The sequence below is a fragment of the Girardinichthys multiradiatus genome, chromosome 7, assembly GCF_021462225.1.
Source record: "Girardinichthys multiradiatus isolate DD_20200921_A chromosome 7, DD_fGirMul_XY1, whole genome shotgun sequence".
Classification (NCBI taxonomy): domain Eukaryota; kingdom Metazoa; phylum Chordata; class Actinopteri; order Cyprinodontiformes; family Goodeidae; genus Girardinichthys; species Girardinichthys multiradiatus.
This window is the reverse complement of record NC_061800.1, coordinates 13,347,965-13,367,934: the sequence shown is the minus strand read 5'-3', so window position 1 is coordinate 13,367,934 and position 19,970 is coordinate 13,347,965. Positions and strand designations below refer to the sequence as shown.

The window sequence follows — 19,970 nt, the reverse complement described above, 5'->3', positions numbered from 1 at the left end:
GCCGGTGGAGGGTTTTGGAGATGCCGAAATGTCTCGCCCCATGGCTCCCATGCACCAAATGGAGAATGTGCTCTCGGAGACGCCGGGGTGCAAGTAACTGTAACACCTCCTGTTGCCCACTCGGAGGCACCCATCGGCGGTAAAGGAGGCCGTCTCGGAGTTGGAGGCCTTGCCAATGGGAGTGCAGAGCCTTTGTCTCTTTATTGAGGTTCGACACCTTCCCCCAACCAGGTTGTTGCCCAGACTCCATCCGTGCATGAACCCCAGCAAAGACTGGGTCTTGGAGTTGGTACTCTTGTAGCTGCTGAAGGCTGAGACTTTTGATCTCCTCTGTAGTGCTGTCATCCATAGGCAGATTGTCAGCCCTCACGCTGTGAAGCGACCTCTCCTCCACCCGGTGGCAGTGTTGACAGTTATTCTCACACGGTCGCCTGGAAAGAGTGACTGCTCCTACACCCTCGTTGCTAGTGTAGCAGTCTGAAGGAAGATAACATGAATGAAAGATACTCCGACACGATGCTTCCATTCAGGCAGCTGTAGCGGGAATAGAGCATTGTTTCCAAGAGCTCCCCCTTCAGGCGTAGCAGACATGACTAATCAGTCCCAGTATTTGTCAGAACAGCCCAGCAAGTCGATCACAGATAAACAACTCTTAATTGAGAAATCCTTAAAGGATTAGTTTTAACCAGAAATAAGTTTTTTAAGTATTCCAAGCTCTTTTTAAAGATACTCTACTTTGTCAATGTACTACTCTTAACCTTACACGAATTTAACAATTGTTTTACTAACCAATTTTTAACAATCATATTATAATTTGTCACTACAACTGTTTTTATTCACCACTTATGTAGTTTAATCCAACTGCTCTTTGACATAAATTCCAATGTACCACACTGGCGTCGGTGTCAGTGATGAAACATCGGCTGGGGTCTGGGTAGGTGAGCACTGGTGCCTCCGTAAGCACCGTACAGAGCTATGTGAATCCAGTAGCACATGTGTCGGTCCACTGAAACACACAGCCTTTTTGAGGTAGCTGGTGGAGGGTACTGGCAATGGTGGCAGAACACCTTGATGAACCTGCTGTAGTAAGAAGCCAAGCCAAGGCAACTGCCCACAAGTACCATCTCCATCAATCATTCAAAGGTGGCCAGGGCAATACACAGTCTAAATGGCATTAATTTGAACTGACCAATAGTGAATGCAGTCTTAAGCCATGCCCCCTCAGCCAGCTCCACCTGCCAATAGCCGCTGCTGAGATCCGGCAAGCTGAATCAGGCCGACCGAGTGATGTAATCCAATGCATCATCAATCCTGGGCAGGGGGTAGGAATCTTTAATGGTGACGTCATTCAGCCGCCTATAGTCCACACAAAACTGTCATGACCCATCTTTCTTCTTCACCAGTACTGCTTGAGCAGCCCATGGGCTGTTTGAAGGTTCAATGACCACGGTCTGCAACATTTCCTCCACCTTCTGGTATGCGGCTTTACGTTTTGCAAGGGATAGGCGGGCCCCCAGCCGGAGGGTGTGTGCCTCTCGTGTCAATGTCATAAAGAACCAAGTTGGTGTGCTTGCAGTCATCTCTTGATGTGAACACATTGGTAAATTCCATTAGGAGTCTGTTTAGTTGCTGCTGTTGCTCTGCATCCATGCCCTAGCTGCTCCTCTCCAACAGCCCCTCCAACATTTAGTGAGTTTCAAATGATGGCCTTGTTTAGATGTTGTGGCACTGTGTCTGCAATATTATTTGGCTGCTGGGAGGATACAAGCTTGCGGAATGGGTGCGTACATGTAGCAGGGTGCACGCTGGAATCTTCCTTTTTCCCCAGCCCCATTGCTCTCCCTAGTTGTTTTGTTTGCTCGCTGATGTCCTGGTGTGTCAGCTCAATGTCTTCCCGCTGCATGTGTTTAGAGCCACACCTCCTACTCCCATACAAAGCGCAGATCCAGCTAAATCCACCACAGCTCCTGACTTAAACAGCAGGTCAAGGAGCACAATGCAAGTATCTTGGATGTTCATCAGCCAGACGTCAGGCTCCATGCTTTGACCTGCCACCATGATGTCCAACGAACCTCTCCCCAACACCGTTGCCTGTTCCCTGTTAACCGTCGTGATGCTCTCAGTGGTGGGGCCCCACTCTGTAAAGTTCCATCTGTTTGAAATGGCTACTGTATCAGGCTGCACAATTGAAATAATTGACCCCGTGTCAACCAGTGCTTGACAAACTGTGCCATTAAGTTTACAGATAATGTAGGGACCTTGCATCTTACCCAGGCGGCCTTGTCTCTGGCTGGATGTTAGGGAGATCAGCAAGTCTTCAGCAGGTGGCAAATCCTCCTCATTGCCACCCTGCTCTAGTTTAACTGTTCTCTGGGTGGCATACTGTGCGGGGCTGGGCAGAAAATGCAATATGCCCTGGCTGACCACACCTGTAGCATTCCTCGCTATATGGCCTTGCCTTCATCGACGTGACGGTGCAGAGATGGTATCTTGGTGTGCTGGTTCCTCATCGCTGTTCTCGTGGCTAGCCTGCCTCACCCCGGTAATTGTCATTGTATCTGGGCACAACACATGCTCAACCTGCTCTGCTCTGTTCTTTTGACACACTACAAAAAATACAAATGTTTGTGTTTTTCTTGGCTCAACACTACCCAGCAGCCTTTGCAGCTTATCCAGCCCCAAAGGACGTTACAATATATTAATACACGTGCATAATACAAACTGACTACATTTTAAATATAATTTTGAAACCAATTTCATGACTAAAGAACCTATTACCTTTACTGTTTTCGTACTGCCTGCACCTGATGAAAATAAGGGAAAAAAAGGAAAACAGAACAAATGTAGGGAAAACAGGGTCAGTTAAACAAACCATTCAATGTTTTTGTGGATGAAACAGTTTAGCAGCAATATGATTGCCTTCACACTATCCATATTTTTGACAATCAAACAATCTTTAGTCATAATGATGCTATCTGTACATTGATTTTTATACATAGACCTAAGCAAAAAGCAAAATGTTTGATCTTTTTGCTGTCTTGTTGTTTTTATAGCGTAACACTGTCAGTCCAAAGCTGATGTGAATTAGGTAGGCAATTTGCTCCTGTAGCTAGCCTGCAAATTAATGTGTAACAGCTGTCCTGCTACCTTTACAGTTGTTGTTTAAAAACACTTTAACCCTACAGGGATGGGTGGGGTTCCACTTGCTTCCACGTTAACATAGTCTGTGTGTTAAGCAACCAGAAATAGCTTAAAACAGCCAAATTTGGTTTTCTTGTAAGTGAGGGGAAAGTGCGGGAGCCTTCTTTTAGCCAGCTGACTGGGAGTCAGCAAGCAGTGGCGGAGGGGTAGTGCTACATTACTCAACACTTCAAACAACTAGAGAAAACCCTGGTCACTAAGGCATCATCTCCTGTTTTCATTTTAAATGATGACAAATTTTATTAGTTTGAATCCATATTTTTACGGGTCAATATAACTTGACTCAATTCTGAAAAAAAAAAAAAAAAAGATTTTCAAGGATCTCCAAGATGGTCGCCTCGGCGTGTTGGTGCGCATTGTTTTGTTTTGTTTTTTGCTTTAAAACGGTCTTCTGTGATGGTACCCGGAGCTCTCTCACCAGAGAAGAACTCATGAACATCAGGGCTACTACACCAGAGGAGTTATTTCCAACTTTTCTGCCTACTGCTCTGGAATTTTTGGACATTCTGGTCAAAGGTGCGCTCACCTTTGTTCACGCGGTGAAACGCCGGAAGAGAGGGAAACGGGCTGGGGTGCTGGTACGACTTCGCCAGCGTGGACTACGAACACCGTTACCTGGAATATTTTTCTCTAACGTGCGCTCACTTCCCAACAAAATTGAGGAACTACAACTGCTGTTGGGGAAAAAAAGGGACTTTTATTCGTCGGCAGTTTTTTGCTTCACGGAGACGTGGCTGTGTGGATTAATACCGGACTCTGCGCTGCAGCTGGCAGGATTCCAGCTCTACAGAGCGGACAGACACACGGAAGTCTCCGGCAAAGCGAAAGGTGGAGGAATCTGTTTTTACCTCAACAGTGGTTGGTGCAACGACGTGACAGTGATTCAGCAGCACTGTTCTCCAGACCTGGAATCCTTCATCATAAACTGTAAGCCTTTCTATTCCCCCCGTGAGTTCACTTCGTTCATCCTGGTCGGTGTTTACATCCCACCGCAAGCTAACGTGCAGGTCGCACAGCGCATGCTCGCCGACCAGATACTGAGTGTGGAGCGGACCAACCCGGACTCCTTAGTAATCGTCGCTGGTGACTTTAACAAAGGTAATCTGACCCACGAACTCCCCAAATATAGAGTTTATAAAATGTCCGACCAGAGAGGACAACATTCTGGATCACTGTTACACCACCATCAGAGACGCTTATCACGCCGTCCCACGTGCTGCACTGGGCCAATCCGACCACATCATGGTCCACCTGATTCCTGCATACAGGCAGAAACTAAAGCTCTGCAAACCTGTTGTGAGGACGACAAGGAAGTGGAGCAGTGAGGCTGTGGAGAATCTCCAGGCATGTTTAGGCTGTACAGACTGGGATGTGTTCAGGACTACTACCAACAGTCCGGACGAGTACACAGAGGCTGTGACTTCCTACATCAGCTTCTGTGAGGACAGCTGTGTACCATCATGCACCAGGGTGAGTTACAACAACGACAAACCCTGGTTCACAGCTAAACTCAGAAGGTTAAGACTGGATAAGGAAAAGGCCTTCAGGAGTGGGGACAAAGACATATACAGAGAGGCAAAGTACAAGTTTGGCAAGGCAGTGAAAGAGGCCAAACGACTGTACTATGAGAAGCTCCAAAACAAGTTCTCAGCCAACGACTCTGCGTCTGTCTGGAAAGGGCTCAAGCAAATCACCAACTACAAGCCAAAAGCCCCCCACTCCATCAACGACCGACGCCTCGCCAACAACCTGAACGAGTTCTACTGCCGCTTTGAAAGACAAAGGGACAGTCCTGCAACCATCCCCCACGATGCCCCCCAACAGCTGCAGCCACAATCCACCACCCCCATCTCCCCAACCTCAAGAGGGGCCTTGGCACCTCCAACCCCCAACCTGAAGTTCCCCCCCACCAGCCCCCTACCCACGCCGAGGACGGCTCTTTCCATCCAGGAGAGGGACGTAAACAAACTCTTCAGGAGACAGAACCCCCGGAAAGCTGCTGGTCCGGATTCTGTCTCACCAGCCAGCCTGAAGCACTGCGCTGATCAGCTGTCTCCAGTCTTCACAGACATTTTTAACACCTCACTGGAGACATGTCATGTGCCAGCCTGCTTCAAGTCCTCCACCATCGTCCCTGTTCCCAAGAAGCCAAGGACCACAGGGCTTAATGACTTCAGACCCGTCGCCCTGACCTCTGTGGTGATGAAGTCCTTTGAGCGCCTTGTGCTCTCACACCTAAAAGACATCACCGAGCCAACAGGTCTGTAGATGATGCAGTCAACCTAGCCCTTCACTTCATCCTCCGGCACCTGGACTCCACAGGAACCTATGCCAGGATCCTGTTTGTGGATTTCAGCTCTGCCTTCAACACCATCGTTCCAGCTCTGCTCCAGGAGAAACTCTCCCAGCTGAGTGTGCCCGACTCCACCTGTAGGTGGATAACTGACTTCCTGTCTGACAGGAAGCAGCGCGTGAGGCTGGGGAAGCACGTCTCTGACTCCCTGACCATCAGCACCAGTTCCCCCCAAGGCTGTGTTCTCTCTCCTCTGCTCTTCTCCCTGTACACCAACAGCTGCACCTCCAGTCACCAGTCTGTCAAGCTTCTGAAGTTTGCGGACGACACCACCCTGATTGGACTCATCTCTGATGGTGACGAGTCCGCGTACAGATGGGAGGTGGACCATCTGTTGGACTGGTGCAGCCAGAACAACCTTGAGCTCAACGCTCTAAAGACAGTGGAGATGGTTATGGACTTCAGGCAGAACCCAGCCCCACCTGCCCCCATCACCCTCTGTGACTCCACAATTGACACTGTGGAATCTTTCCGCTTCCTGGGAACCATCATCTCCTAGGACCTCAAGTGGGAGCCAAACATCAGCTCCCTCATCAAGAAAGCCCAGCAGAGGATGTTCTTCCTGCGGCAGCTGAAGAAATTCAACCTGCCAAAGACTATGATGGTGCACTTCTACACAGCCATCATTGAGTCCATCCTCACCTCCTCCATCACCATCTGGTACGCCGCTGCTACAGCCAAGGATAAGGGCAGGCTGCAGCGTGTCATTCGGTCTGCTGAGAAGGTGATTGGCTGCAGTCTACTGTTGCTCCAGGAACTGTACACCTCCAGGACCCTGAAGTGGGCAGGGAAGATTGTGGTTGATCCCTCCCACCCCGGTCACAGACTCTTTGAAACTCTCCCCTCTGGCAGGAGGCTGCGGTCCATCCGGACCAAAACCTCACGCCACAAGAACAGTTTTTTCCCATCTGCCACCAGCCTTGTTAACAAAGCCCGGAAACCACACTGACACTCCCCTTCACCCCCCCCTGATCATCTGCACTGTTGTATTGCTCTTGCATCTTATACTGCTCTATACTTACTCTCACTCACTTCTTAAAACTGTGCACATATATTTATATTATATTGTAGATATGTTTATACTGTTTAATTTGTACTGTATTGCACCAACTACGCCAAAACAAATTCCTTGTATGTCCAAAAACGTACTTGGCAATAAAGCTTTTCTGATTCTGATTCTGATTCTGACATCACAAAAGATCTAAGGACTTTTAGCTCATGACCCTTAGAATGTTTATTATTTTATTTATTTTACCATGGTACAATAGACTTTTCTTATTTGAAGTTCAAGATCAGATTATTTGTGAACATCGTCTCTCCTACAGGCACATAACCCCATCAGGTGAATGTTTCTACTACCATCTACAAATTGAGGTCTTTAATGAAATCAGTCGAGAAAATCTCACCTATGGAAGTATCAAAAACTCTGACCAGAACAAAAAAATTCCATGTCCACAACAAATTGAGGACATATGCACAACATTCAATGGAAATTTCACTTGGTTCAAGGTATGGGCAACTGTGATTATAACACATGCAGGAATTACATATTAGTGTATTTGATATTCAAATAAAGTTGCTTTAGTGACATAGCTGCAGCACTATTTTAAAGTGTCTGAAGGTATTTTTAGTTGTGCATGTTTTCTGTTTGCAAGAGATGCATATTTAGTAAGAATATTTTCTTCCGTGAAAAGACACCATCAAAGTTCATTTACTGATTTGTGAATAGAAAATTGTTCTTTCTTTACATTTTGTCCAACCTTTTTGCTGCAGGGTGCCAATCTTCTTCCTGGTCATCATGAAGCAATCCTGCTGGTAGAAAATGCACAAAAAGACGATGAGGACATCTATACCTGCATATGTACCTGGACACACAATCACAAGCTGTACAACTCTTCTGGTTCCAGGAAACTTTTTGTTGAAGGTGAGTGTTTTCAGATTTTGGGACAATCAGATTCAGACAGGAGTGTGCTTTGCATTAATAACTAAAAAGTAATGTGCAAAAAGTACTCATATATGCAAAAGAGAAGTGTTCACCATCACAGATTTAGAGAAATGGTTCTTTTGTGTATATAGACAATGTTTTAGATATTTGAGGTCAGCTCATGAAAACTCGGGAGCAAAAACAAAAGTGTTGCATTTATATTTTTGTTCAGTGTATTAAAAAGTACAACTAGAATCTGCACACTGCATCCTTGATTTTATTCTTTACAATTAATTTTCTTAAAGGGACCAGTTTAAAGGGCAGCACATGGTGTAGTGGTAGACTGGGTGCCCCATATACCAAGGCAGTTATTTCTCGATAAATAACTTTCTGGGGATTGAATAAGGATCATTGCTGAATGATTTCCCTTCTTCTGCCTGCCCATTTCCTTTCTGACAACTGAGAATAAAGGTCACAACTGCCACAAACATTTAAAATATGTAACTGTTTAGCTTTTGCAGTTTAATCTGGGATATTCAAAAAAAAATGTTGGTGCAGCAGAGCAATACACAAGGACAAACAATCATGCACACCTAGGGGCAATTAAGAGAGACCAAGTAACCTAATGGTAATGTTTTTGGAATATGGGAGGAAGCCAGAGTACCCGGAAAGAAAGCCCGCATGCACGGGGAGAACATGCAAACGCCTTGCAGAAAGACCCCCCCCCCCAGCCGGAGTTGAACCCAGGACCTTCTTGCTGCAAGGCAACAGTGCTATATAGTTTTTGTTCTGAATGTAAAAGTGTTCAGTGCCCGAGAAAGGAGAACACAGTGGAAAACATTGCACATTTGTTTCCTTACAGAAAAAGCCAGCTATCGTGATGTAGAAATCACCTCTCCAACCAGTAAGGAGCAGTTAGTTGATAAAGGTAAGAAAACTTCATAAAACATTATTAACACAGCAAATCCCATCCTTAAAGTTCCCACCAGGACTCCAGCTGAGTTCTGGTCTGAGTTGCTGTTGCAAAATCACAGAAATCTGTCATCAGTAAAAATTCAAGGAATAAAAAAATACTCAGAATGGATTTTCTTATTATATTTGTTGTATTGTTAACATTGTTTTTTTCATTTAGTGCTGTTATGTTCAAATAACCAACAGCTGTCCAGTTGTCCTGTCCACAGAAACACAGATTAACATAAATGTGCAACTGCTGCATTGACTTAATAAACCAAAAAAGGACATAATATGTCATTGTACATTCACAGGTCACTTTATTAGGTACACCTTGCTAGTACCGAGTTGGACCTCCTTTTGCCTTCAGAACTGCCTTAATCCTTCATAGCATAGATTCAACAAGGTACTGGAAACATTCCTCAGAGAGTTTGGTCCATATTGACATGATAGCATCACACAGATGCTGCAGATTTTTCAGCTGCACATCCATGATGTGAATCTCCCGTTCCACCACATCTCAAAGGTGCTCTATTGGATTGAGATCTGGTGACTGTGGAGGCCATTTGACTACAGTGAACCCATTGTCATGTTCAAGAAACCAGTCTGAGATGATTCGTGCTTTATGACATGGCGCGTTATCCTGCTGGAAGTAACCATCAGAAGATGGGTACACTGTGGTCATAAAGGGATGGACATGGTCAGCAACAATACTCAGGTAGGCTGTGGCGTTGACACGATGCTCAATTGGTACTAAGGGGCCCAAAGTGTGCGAAGAAAATAACCCCCACACCATTACACCACCACCAGCAGCCTGAACTGTTGATACAAGGCAGGATGGATTCATGCCTTTATGTTGTTGACAACAAATTCTGACCCTACCATCTGAATGTCGCAGCAGAAATCGAGACTCATCAAACCAGGCAACATTTTTCCAATCTTCTATTGTCCAATTTTGGTGAACCTGTGTGAATTGTAGCCTCAGTTTCCTGTTTTTAGCTGACAGGAGTGACACCCAGTGTGGTTTTCTGCTGCTGTAGCCCATCCGCCTCAAGGTTTGACGTGTTGTGCGTTCAGAGATGCTCTTCTGCATGCCTTGGTTGTCACGAGTGTTTATTTGAGTTACTGTTCCCTTTCTATCAGCTCGAACCAGGCTGGCCATTCTCCTCTGACCTCTGGCATCAACAAGGCATTTGCGCCCACAGAACTGACGTTCACTGGATATTTTCTCTTTTTCGGACCATTCTCTGTGAACCCTAGAGATGGTAATGCGTGAAAATCCCAGTAGATCAGCAATTTCTGAAATACTCAGACCAGCCCGTCTGGCACCAACAACCATGCCATGTTCAAAGTCACTTAAATCACCTTTCTTCCCCATTCTGATGCTCGGTTTGAACTGCAGCAGATCGTCTAGACCATGTCTACATGCCTAAATTCATTGAGTTGCTGCCATGTGTTTGGCTGCGTTAACGATCAGTTGGGCAGGTGTACCTAATAAAGTGGCCAGTCTGCTGTGACATTCGGATGGTAGGGTCAGAATTTGGTGTCAACAACATGAAGGCATGTATCCATCCTGCCTTGTATCAATGGTTCAGGCTGTTGGTGGTGGTGTAATGGTGTGGGGGTTATTTTCTTGGCACACTTTGGACCCCTTAGTACCAATTGAGCATTGTGTCGACGCCACAGTCTACCTGAGTATTGTTGCTGACCATGTCCATCCCTTTATTACCACAGTGTACCCATCTTCTGATGGTTACTTCCAGCATGATAACGCGCCATGTCATAAAGCACGAATCATCTCAGACTGGTTTCTTGAACATGTCAAAGACTTCACTGTACTTAGATGGCCTCCGCAGTCACCAGATCTCAATCCAATAGAGCACCTTAGGGATGTGGTGGAACGGGAGATTTGCACATCATGGATGTGCAGCTGACAAATCTGCAGCATCTGTGTGATGCTATAATGTCAAAATGGACCAAACTCTCTGAGGAAAGTTTCCAGTACCTTGTTGAATCTATGCCACAAAGGATTAAGGCAGTTCTGAAGGCAAAAGGGGGTCCAACCCGGTACCGGCAAGGTGTACATAATAAAGTGGCCGGTGAGTGTACATTTTCACAGATTAACTTTTCAGTAGAAATGAAACATTGTGCTGAACATACACACAGTGAATGGAAAATATATTTTCATGTAAAGAAAACCTTTATCTGTTTAACAGGGGTTAGACTCAAGCTAAACTGCACTGTTTACTGTGGGATTAATGCGAAACTGAACTGCAAGGCCAGTTGGCGCATTAATGGAGAACCAGTAAACCAAATGAAAGGATACAATGAAATCACCAAATTGTGAGTTTGAACAGTACGTTAAATGTTTTGTGGTAACTTAATTGAAAATCTGAATACACACTTTTTCCTGAGGGGAACCAGTATTCCATTGGAACATTTCCTTGTAATGTGTTAGAAAAGTAGAAGAAAGTTATTTACATGTCCATTTAGGTATTTGAAATTTAAGTTAATGTTATAACAATCCAGTCAAGACTCAGTATTATATGGTGAAGCAAGAATTTCAAATGTGTCGTTTTTCTCTGTTTATTCACTATTAATATTTTTATAACATTTTAATAAAGCAAATATTGTTTCATTTCTTAGAGAGATTGAGGATCTTTCAAAGAACACCTTCTCCACAGCGACCTTGACCATAGAAAGGGTTTCAGCAAAAGATTTCCAGCATGATTTTAAGTGTTACGGCTCAGGCTTTTATACAACAAATACTACAACTTTAACTCTCAAGCAGAGAGGTTAGTGTCTGGTTACCTTCCTTTTGGTGTTCCCAAACTTTTTAATTTCTGGCTTATATTAGTTCCGGGAACTTATGAACCTTAATGTTGCTGGTAATACTATGCTATGTTGCTAATAAACTGATAAAACATGTATATAAAAACAGTTCATATAGAATCAACAACCAGTATGCTTTTATTTTTTACAATTTTACATTTTTTACAAATGGATACCATTTAAATCTGTTGGACCAGGAAAGCATTTAAATAACTTATTTTTGGCAATTTGTTCTGATTTCAAAAAACCCAATTAGTGGCCTTGACATTGTGATCCGCAGGAGGTATTCTGAAGTCTAAACTTTCAAAACCACTGGTTTAACCTGCACAATTAATCACTGTTCTTATATATATATTTGGTTTGTTATGCTAGGTATGGCATTGTTCAAACTTTTTTGGGTTTCTCTTCCAGAGTCCATCCTTCCCCTCATTACTGCGGGAGTGTGTGTATTTTTAGTTGGTGTGTTTGCTGCCGTGCTGCTGAAATATTTTGCCATTGACCTTGCTCTATTGTTCAGACCCTACTTCTTACCAGGAAGAGACTATCAAGGTAAAATATAGTCATGGTTTTCCTCTTTCAAAACATTAAATTTGAGTCATTTTAACTGTGTATGTTACTACTGTCATTGTTTTAGGGATTGCCTTGAACCACAGGCAGAATACAACCAGAAGACAGGAGAAGGTTTAACAGGTTTATTGTAACAGTAAATAATGTTTGCAGGAATCCAGGATCAGGAGCACCTCGACTGTGTGAGGAGGAGGTCAGGTAAGGTTAATTTCTTTTGGGATGATTTGCAGGTGTTAGTCAGAGCTGTATGCTTACAGGTTGAAGGTAGATGGACTGCCAAGGGGGGAAGACGGTTGTGGCATCTGGGAGTGAGGAGTACTGCCCGCAGATGATGACCCAGGGCCAAGTTGACAATCGTTTGTGTGAGGTAAGTGATTTCCAAGAGGTAAGTATGCCACTGGTGTGGGCACTTGGGGTGGCGAGCACGGTGGAGGGTGAGCAGGGTTCGTTGCAGGATTTCTCAGGAGAAGAGCCAGAATTCTGTCAGCTGGAGTTTGTCTGAATAGGTTCTCTGGAATACTTGAAGTCGGCTGGAAACCAGGGAGCGAACTGGAGGGAAATCCAGGACACAGCAGTCACTTGAAGTACACAAAACGTAAGTAACTTTCCCAAGGAAATAACAAGAGCTACAGAGGGCTAGAGTTTACCACTTATGGTTAACACTCAGGCGCCAAAGTACTGACAGCAGGCTCCTCTTATCCTGCTCAGATGATGAGGCTTGATGAGAAGCACCTGTTACACCTCCAGTCACAATGCTCTGTCGCCACCTAGAGTGAAGCAGGTTAAGCAGCAGGCAAAAAAGGAGACTGAGTGTCCCAGACCCCGACATCATCCCCCCCCAACGGCCGCCGCGTTGAGTGCTAAACAAAACTGTTTCCAAACCTGAGAGATGAATTGGGGTCCGTGATCTGAAAGGATATTTTGGGGAATTCCATGGAGCCTGAACACATGTTTTACCAGTAGTTGAGCAGTCTGAAATGCGGATGGCAGTTTTCAGAGCGAGACAAGATGGAAGGCTTTAGAAAAACGGTCAATGATAGTGAGAATGGTGGTCATACCTTGTGATGGGGGAAGTCCAGTGACAATGTCCAGAGCTATGTGTTAACATGGTCATTTAGGTATTGTGAGGGGTTATGTATTTGTTGCGAGCACAGATGGAACATGCGAGCACATATGATATCTTTATGAAGGGATGGCCACCAATAACGCCTGGAGATGAGGGCAATGGTGCGGCTACAACCTGGATCGGCAGAAAACTTAGCAGTGTGAAACCAGTGGATGAGACGGGAACGTACTGAGGAGGGTACGTAGGTTTTGTTAGGTGAGCCAGGTCTCGGGTCCGGTTCATTCCGTTGAGCTTGGTGTACTAGGTCTTCAATCTCCCAAGTGAGGGCATCAATGACACAGCTGGGAGGCAAAAGGGTGGCTGATTCCTTGTCAATATCTACGGGAGAAAACTGTCGTGAAAGGGCATCTGGTTTGATGTTTTTAGAACCTGGGCGAAAGGAAATGGAAAGATTAAACAGGAACCAACGGGATGCCACTATTCAAGTGGCGTCCCATTGGTCCAAAGAAGACTATTTTGTGACTGTGAGAGTAGCCAGGTCTCACATAATTCAAGCCAAACTTGTAATATTATTTCAGTATGTTGAGAGGGGGGAGCAGAAGTCAATCATGCATTGTGTTGTGTTTTTTGTTATTGGACTGTAATTTTATTTCAAACACACACTAATAATGCAGCGGCAATAGTCGGTTGGTGGGCAACCAGTGGTGCCCCTTACTGGTTGGGGCCCCAAAGCGGTTGCCTCCCTTTGCCTATATGGTAAGTCCGTGCATGCCTCAGACCCCCTGCCAAGATTCAAGATGTCAGAAGAAGATATAAAAAGGGTCAGAAGAACAGGAAACATCCAGGACTTGACAATGTCTCCCCCTCCTCCTGCCTGAGCGACTGCGTTGACCATCTGGCCCAAATCGTCTCTCAGATCTTTAACAAGTCACTGGAGCTGTGTAAGGTTCTCTCATGCTTCAAACAATCCACTGTCATCCCAGTCCCCAAGAAACACACTATCACAGGATTAAATAACTACAGACCTGTTGCTTTGACATCTGTGGTCATGAAATCGTCTAAGAGACTGGTGTTCTGAAGCATCTGAAGGACATCAGAGGCCCCCTGCTGGACACGCTCCAGTTTGCTTACAGTTCATCAGATATGTATTTCTCCTTTTCCAGGCATTAGGGCATTGCATCTCCAGAACACATTTCAGCACAGTAAAAAATACCAGATAAATATAAATGGATGCTCATACAGTGTTGATAAACAAGGTTCTAAACATAACTGAATGCATTAACTGTAATGGTGATTTCAAAGAATAATGACCAGTTTACTATGGTGGTGATCGTAGAGTGTACACTGGTTAAATCCCTGTATGGGTGCACATTGTCAAAGATACTGCATAAACTATTCTAAACTTGGCTTCTGAATATACTCATTGTTAACTTAAACACCATTTGTTTACATCTGTTCTTAACATCACTCAATAACCGGCCGCACCCCTAGTGGCGAGCTTGAAAACTGCATCCTCATTCTGCATTCAGAACGTACCTTTACATTGTCATAAAATGCTAGATAAATGCACATAAACCATATTCCAAGTCATAAAACCAAAACCTTTATATAGAATAACATGCAAAGTACCTCACAAGTAAACTTAAGAACAATATAAATCTACAACATGATATACCTCCCTTCGCTTGGGTGCTAAACTTCTGCAGACATGTAAACTGTTGGTCTCTCACAGGTGGAATGCAGCTAGCCTGAGTCAGCATGAAAGCTAAAATACCACATGTATGTAAGGTGTATATATACATAGGTTTGCATTCCTTTCAAAGCAAACCTATTAAACCCAGCAATATAACTGACAGACACCATCAGACTATCAGATAGAAAAGGCTAAACAAATTACTTCAACTCACCAGCTGGATCAGAACCTGCTGCAGCCCTCTGCAGTGCATAACGAATTTTTTCTATACAGATTACCGAGCTCACCCTCTACAGTGTTATCCATTTTACCGGGCCGACTGCTTAGATCCCGATAATTTAAAGAGACAGAGCAGTGGTTCATTACACTATAAGAAAACAATTTACTTAAAACAATATAAACAAGGCAAACTCCGAGAAACCCATGTCCGCCATGTTCAGTTGAAACCAGCAAGCAGCAGATGGAAGCTCCTCGTATTTGATGACGCGGCGAAGCGTTGCCGCTTGTTGCCAAATGGCAACGCGGAGGTCACGCGGAATGTCAAGCGGGCAAAAGCACACAAATGACGCGAAATATTCGCAGAATCCGCACGTAAAGGCAGGTTCAGAAGCGAAGCGATGCAAAGGACACGTCGCAAACTATTAGTGCCATTAGTGCCAATAGAGCGAAGCGAGAGCAAAAGCGCGATGGATGTGAAGCATGCGATGCAAATAGCGTGTTTAGGGTGAATAGTGCAAAGCGAGAGCGAAACCTGCGATGGCTGCGAAGCACGCAATGCGAGCGGCACATTTAGGGCGAATAGAGCAAAGTGAAACCTAGGACAGAAATGAATTTTGCTGGAGTTGAAAAATCTGAACTGGAACAACCCTGACATCCTACAAAAAAATAATATGATAAACTTTCCAGATTGAAGGAGAAAAGGAATTGAATATCTGGAACATATATTTGAAGGAATTCAGTTCATCCCATTTAACAGATTAATTATACAATGTGGGATGGACAAGAATAAATGTTTAGAATATAAACAAATCTATAATAAAAAATAAATTTAGGCTTAAAATCATTGGGTTACAAATGCCATTAGGTGTACTTGAGTTCCTAAAACTCAACCCCCTCAAATTAATGTCTCAAATATACAGGACACTGTCTAATACAAATGAATCAATTTCCCTTCCTATTATGAAATGGAAGGAGGACTTATCAGTCAACTTTGACCAAACATTCTGGTCTCAGATATGTTCAACTTTTAAAATGACTAGTAATCCTAGTTTACATTTAATACAATATAAAATCCTTCATAGCAAATGCTATACAGGTCAATTGATGTTCAGGATGGGTTTTGCATTGTCTAATACTTGCTTACACTGCACAGGCAATATACCTGGCATATACATCCACACACTATGGTTATGTACACCTGTTCAGAGGTTCTGGGGCCTGATATGTGAAGACTTATCAAAGTGTCTGGGATGTAATATTTCACCTTCACCCTCAGTTTGCTTGTTGGGCAACTTAGATGATGTCACCATAGAGACAATTTCAGTTCACATGGTTTTCACTGGCCTATGTATTGCTAAGAAAACTATCCTCATGAATTGGAATAATAAAAGCCTTCCTAATATTAACCAGTATAGAAACTTTCTGTTGGATTATATAAGTCTTGAGACAGCCTCTGCCTCCACATCAGATCAATCTCTATGGGCTCCTTTAATTGGCTCCATCACCTAGTGGGGGTGGGGCACCTTTGGCCTCATTCCATGGGGCATTGTTGCGGATGGATGTTGGGAGTGTGGGTGCTGAGGGGCGGGGGTCGCTGGTTCTTCTGTTGCATCGGGCTTCTTGTCCTTGGGGTGGGGTTTGCCTGTCTGCTGGGTGGTTCCTGGTGGGTGGTGTGTGCTTGGGGTTGGTGGTCTTCATGGTGCCCCTACCAACATATGGAAGGATATATGGCGTTGCTATGGCACTGGCTCAGGGGAAAGTGTGGCTTGGCTTTGCTCTATTTTTTTTGCTTGGCTGACATGGATGTTGGTGGTTCTGCGTCTCTGGGGGGAGTGCAGCCTCTTTGCTGTGCATGCTGTGGCCTTTCTGTGGCACCCTTTGGCTTGCTCGGCCAATGTCTTTCCGTTCGGCATGGTGGTGGGCACGGTGGTGCATTGCGGGGTCTGCTTGACTGCCTGGCTGGCCCTGGTGGTTTCGATTCGTTTGTTTATGGGGGGGTGCATTTGCCTATGCTGGCCCGGAGCTTGTATTTGGGTGGGCCCGCCATTTTGGGTTAGGTGTTGCTTATTGGAGGCCTCGGTGTTGGTGTGGGATGTATTTTGTTGCCCCACTGGCCTGGTTGTGGCTGCAGTCCGGTGCCGGGCATCAGGGTCTGGGCTCTCTGTTGGCTCTGCCCCATTGTTTCAGGGGTGTTTGGACATGTTGTTCATGTGCCCTCCTTTGTGTGGCATATTCTGGTAACACTGGGCCGGCTGTTCTGCTCTTTTTTTTGAGTGAGGCCGCACTCTTGGTCGTCGCTGCGTGCGCTTCTGGCTGGCTCCTTTTTGTTGGGGGTCGGTGGTATCTTCGGGAAGGGGACTGGGTATCAAGGCTGGGGATCAGGGTTTGAGGGTTTGGGCGATTCCGCGCGGGGCCGGGTATGTTGGTCCTGGTTTTCGGTAGGTTCTTTGGGCCCAGTGCCTGTCCCTAGCCATTGGCCCAGTGGATATGTGTATGCCTCCCTCCTTTGTTGGAACTCTGTGAACAGGGATGTCTATTGGGGTCAGCCGGGGAGCTGGCTCCTTGGCTGAGCATTTTGCCTTCCAGTCCGTTACTCCCCATCCCCGGACATCTCCCTCCGCCCGCTCCATCACACCACTCATGTAGGGCCTTGGGGTGTGGGTGCATCATTGGAGTGCCGCAAAGGTTTTCCATCTACAGCTCTTTTCCAGCTTAGACACTCTCACTTATAACATTTTCATGACATTCACATGTAGGACCTTGGTGGATGGGCGCGCTCAATGGTATCAAGAGGGAGTGCTCACCTCTAAGGGTTAAGTTGCATGTAGACATTGAGGGCTCTGGGTGGGCTCTGGGTCTGGCAGACCCCATCTGTTTTTCTTTTTAAATGCACACTACAACACGCGTCAACACCACATTTGAGCGGGCAGAGGTAGACTTGGGGTCTTTTCACACCCCCGTTCGTTATTTGCCATCTGGGGTCGGAGGCTGGGAGAGGGAGCGGGCCTTCTGGTCGGGATCTGGGTTGGGGTTCAGGTATTGGGGGTTATCTGGTGCTGGGACTGCGTTTCAGCCCCCTCGGGATTGCTTGGATTTCTTTGGATCTCAGTCCCTGGCTTCGGTGCCCAGTCTGTCGGGTGGGTGGGAGCCGGGCTCCGGGGAGGGGGTCTTGGCTGGGCAGTGTGCTGCATTGATTGAGATGTGGCTTCGCTTCGGTGGAGTGGCCTGCTTGGTGCGGCGAGGTGTGCCGTGCGGGTGTGTGGGTGGCCGGCATGCTCTGGCAGCCATTAAAATATTTCACCCTTGATTTGTTCAGGGCGATGTGCTTATATTGTCAAACAGTTTAAGCAAGCTGGTCACACCCCCACATCAGCTGATTTGTAAAAGGGTAAACTGGCTTCGCAGGTAGAGTGAGTGATATAGTGATGATGTATGGTTTATGTCACCAGCCAGCAGAAGGATTTAAAACATAAACAAGACATATTTTCCAATGAGATGAGTAAAAAAGTATATGTAATTTTAATTTAAAGTATTTGCTCAGTCAACAACAGGATTTCTACACTGAGTTTGCCAGCCATATTGTTTTAAAAAGAAGAGTTTGGATGCAGATTTTATACAGTGTTGACATCGAAGCTGCACAACACCATCTGTCGCCCCGCACCCCCAGCCTCATTTCTGAAAACTCACAGGTCAGTGGGATATTGACAGTCGCCTTATGATATTGAGGTGAGGTGGTTGAGGGCAGGATGCGGTAGGGGTGCTTGCACTGTGTGGGTGTGGCATCATGGGCTTTTTGGGGATGGAGCTCACCTGTGGGGGTGTGTCCCTGTGGGGAGGGGATTCATGGCGTTTGGGTTCAGGGGCATGTGTTCGAAATCTGTGTCCTGGTATGGCGTGGCCCCGTGGGTAAATTCATTGTGGGGGTTCATGGGGGGTGGGGGTCTCACAGGGCTGAGATCAGAATTTATTGGGGAGTTAGGACTGTTTCAATCTGTGGCAGCTCTGGTTGGCTGGTTCGTTTAGACCAGGTAGACCCTCTTTTGTACATGGCCCCCTCTTCGGATGCGGATGGGGTCGGGGCCGGGTCGCTCTGGTTCGGGCAGTGCCGGCACAGGTTCTGGGGCGGTCTGCCTGTGTCCACCCCCCGGAGGGAAGGGGACCACCTCCTGGGTCCGGGGACTGGTTCCCCCTATGGGGTATTGGCAACTGGACCTGGGAGTATAGAGTATGTATGGGGAGTTTGAGTGATTGTACAATTGTTGTTTATCTTTACCTTGGGTGCATGGGTGTGAGTGTTTTTATGTGTATGCATGAGGGTGGGAATGTGTGATTGTGACTGTGTGTGCCTGTTTTTTGTGTCAGGTCTTGGACTGCTCCCTCTCCTGGATCAGTTTAGGCCCCCCATCAAATGTGGGGCCTTTCACAAAAGTGAAATAGAGTCCTACAACCTAACACCTTATCTTTGAGTTAGAGAGGATTAAAAGCAGCCCCGCCCCCATAGCTAATTGATAAAGTCACTGCGTGATGAATGAGACCATCTTAATTCTTTATGTTTGTGTGACCCAGATGGGAGGGTGTACGATGCCTACGTGGTTTACCAGACACAGAGCTTAGACAAGGAGGCAGAGGAAAAACTGTCCAATTTTGTTACAAAGATTCTGCCCTCAGTCCTTGAAGACAAGTGTGGATATCGACTCTTCATCCAGGGGAGAGATGACATACCTGGTGAAGGTCAGCATTTTTTCCAGTTTTTCCTCAGGTAAAGCTTATAGAGCATTTGTGTCTGCAACAGAAAGACCTGAAAAATATACATGACCCTGCAGAAGGATTATGAACATTTTCATATTTTGTCACATTGCAACCACAAACTTTTATTTTTATTCGGATTTTATGTGACAGAGAAAAACATGATGCATAATTGTGAAGTTGAAACAAAATTATTCATGGTTCTCAAAACTTAACAAAAAAAAAGAAAACAAAATGTAAGCATGTTGTGCATTGGTTTTCACCATAACTGAATCAGTTCCTTGTAGAACCATCTGACTCCTGCAATTACAGCTGCAAGTGTTTTAGGGTATGTTTCTACCACCTTTGCACATGGTTTTGACCATTCTTCACAGGTCAATGACAAGGAATGGAGGAGAGCATCTGTGAACACATATTT

General features: G+C 45.5%; 1 protein-coding gene across 3 annotated transcripts in view; it reads left to right on the top strand.

The window, feature by feature from the left end:
- Nucleotides 1-19,970, top strand: part of il1rl1 (interleukin 1 receptor-like 1) — a 51,146-nt gene that overhangs the window by 27,925 nt on the left and 3,251 nt on the right. Inside the window, exons 4-11 of one of the 3 annotated variants that reach the window (XR_007038940.1) lie at nucleotides 6,880-7,063; nucleotides 7,328-7,478; nucleotides 8,341-8,406; nucleotides 10,646-10,772; nucleotides 11,076-11,224; nucleotides 11,673-11,810; nucleotides 11,982-12,026; nucleotides 19,373-19,565. Coding sequence is in view for 2 of the 3 variants with exons in the window: in XM_047370062.1 (XP_047226018.1) it covers nucleotides 6,880-7,063; nucleotides 7,328-7,478; nucleotides 8,341-8,406; nucleotides 10,646-10,772; nucleotides 11,076-11,224; nucleotides 11,673-11,810; nucleotides 11,982-12,026; nucleotides 19,373-19,537 (1,025 nt within the window). In the remaining variant the exon portion in view is untranslated. The remainder of the gene's footprint in view (nucleotides 1-6,879; nucleotides 7,064-7,327; nucleotides 7,479-8,340; nucleotides 8,407-10,645; nucleotides 10,773-11,075; nucleotides 11,225-11,672; nucleotides 11,811-11,981; nucleotides 12,027-19,372; nucleotides 19,566-19,970) is intronic. The other 2 variants (XM_047370062.1, XM_047370063.1) reach the window with 2 other exon arrangements.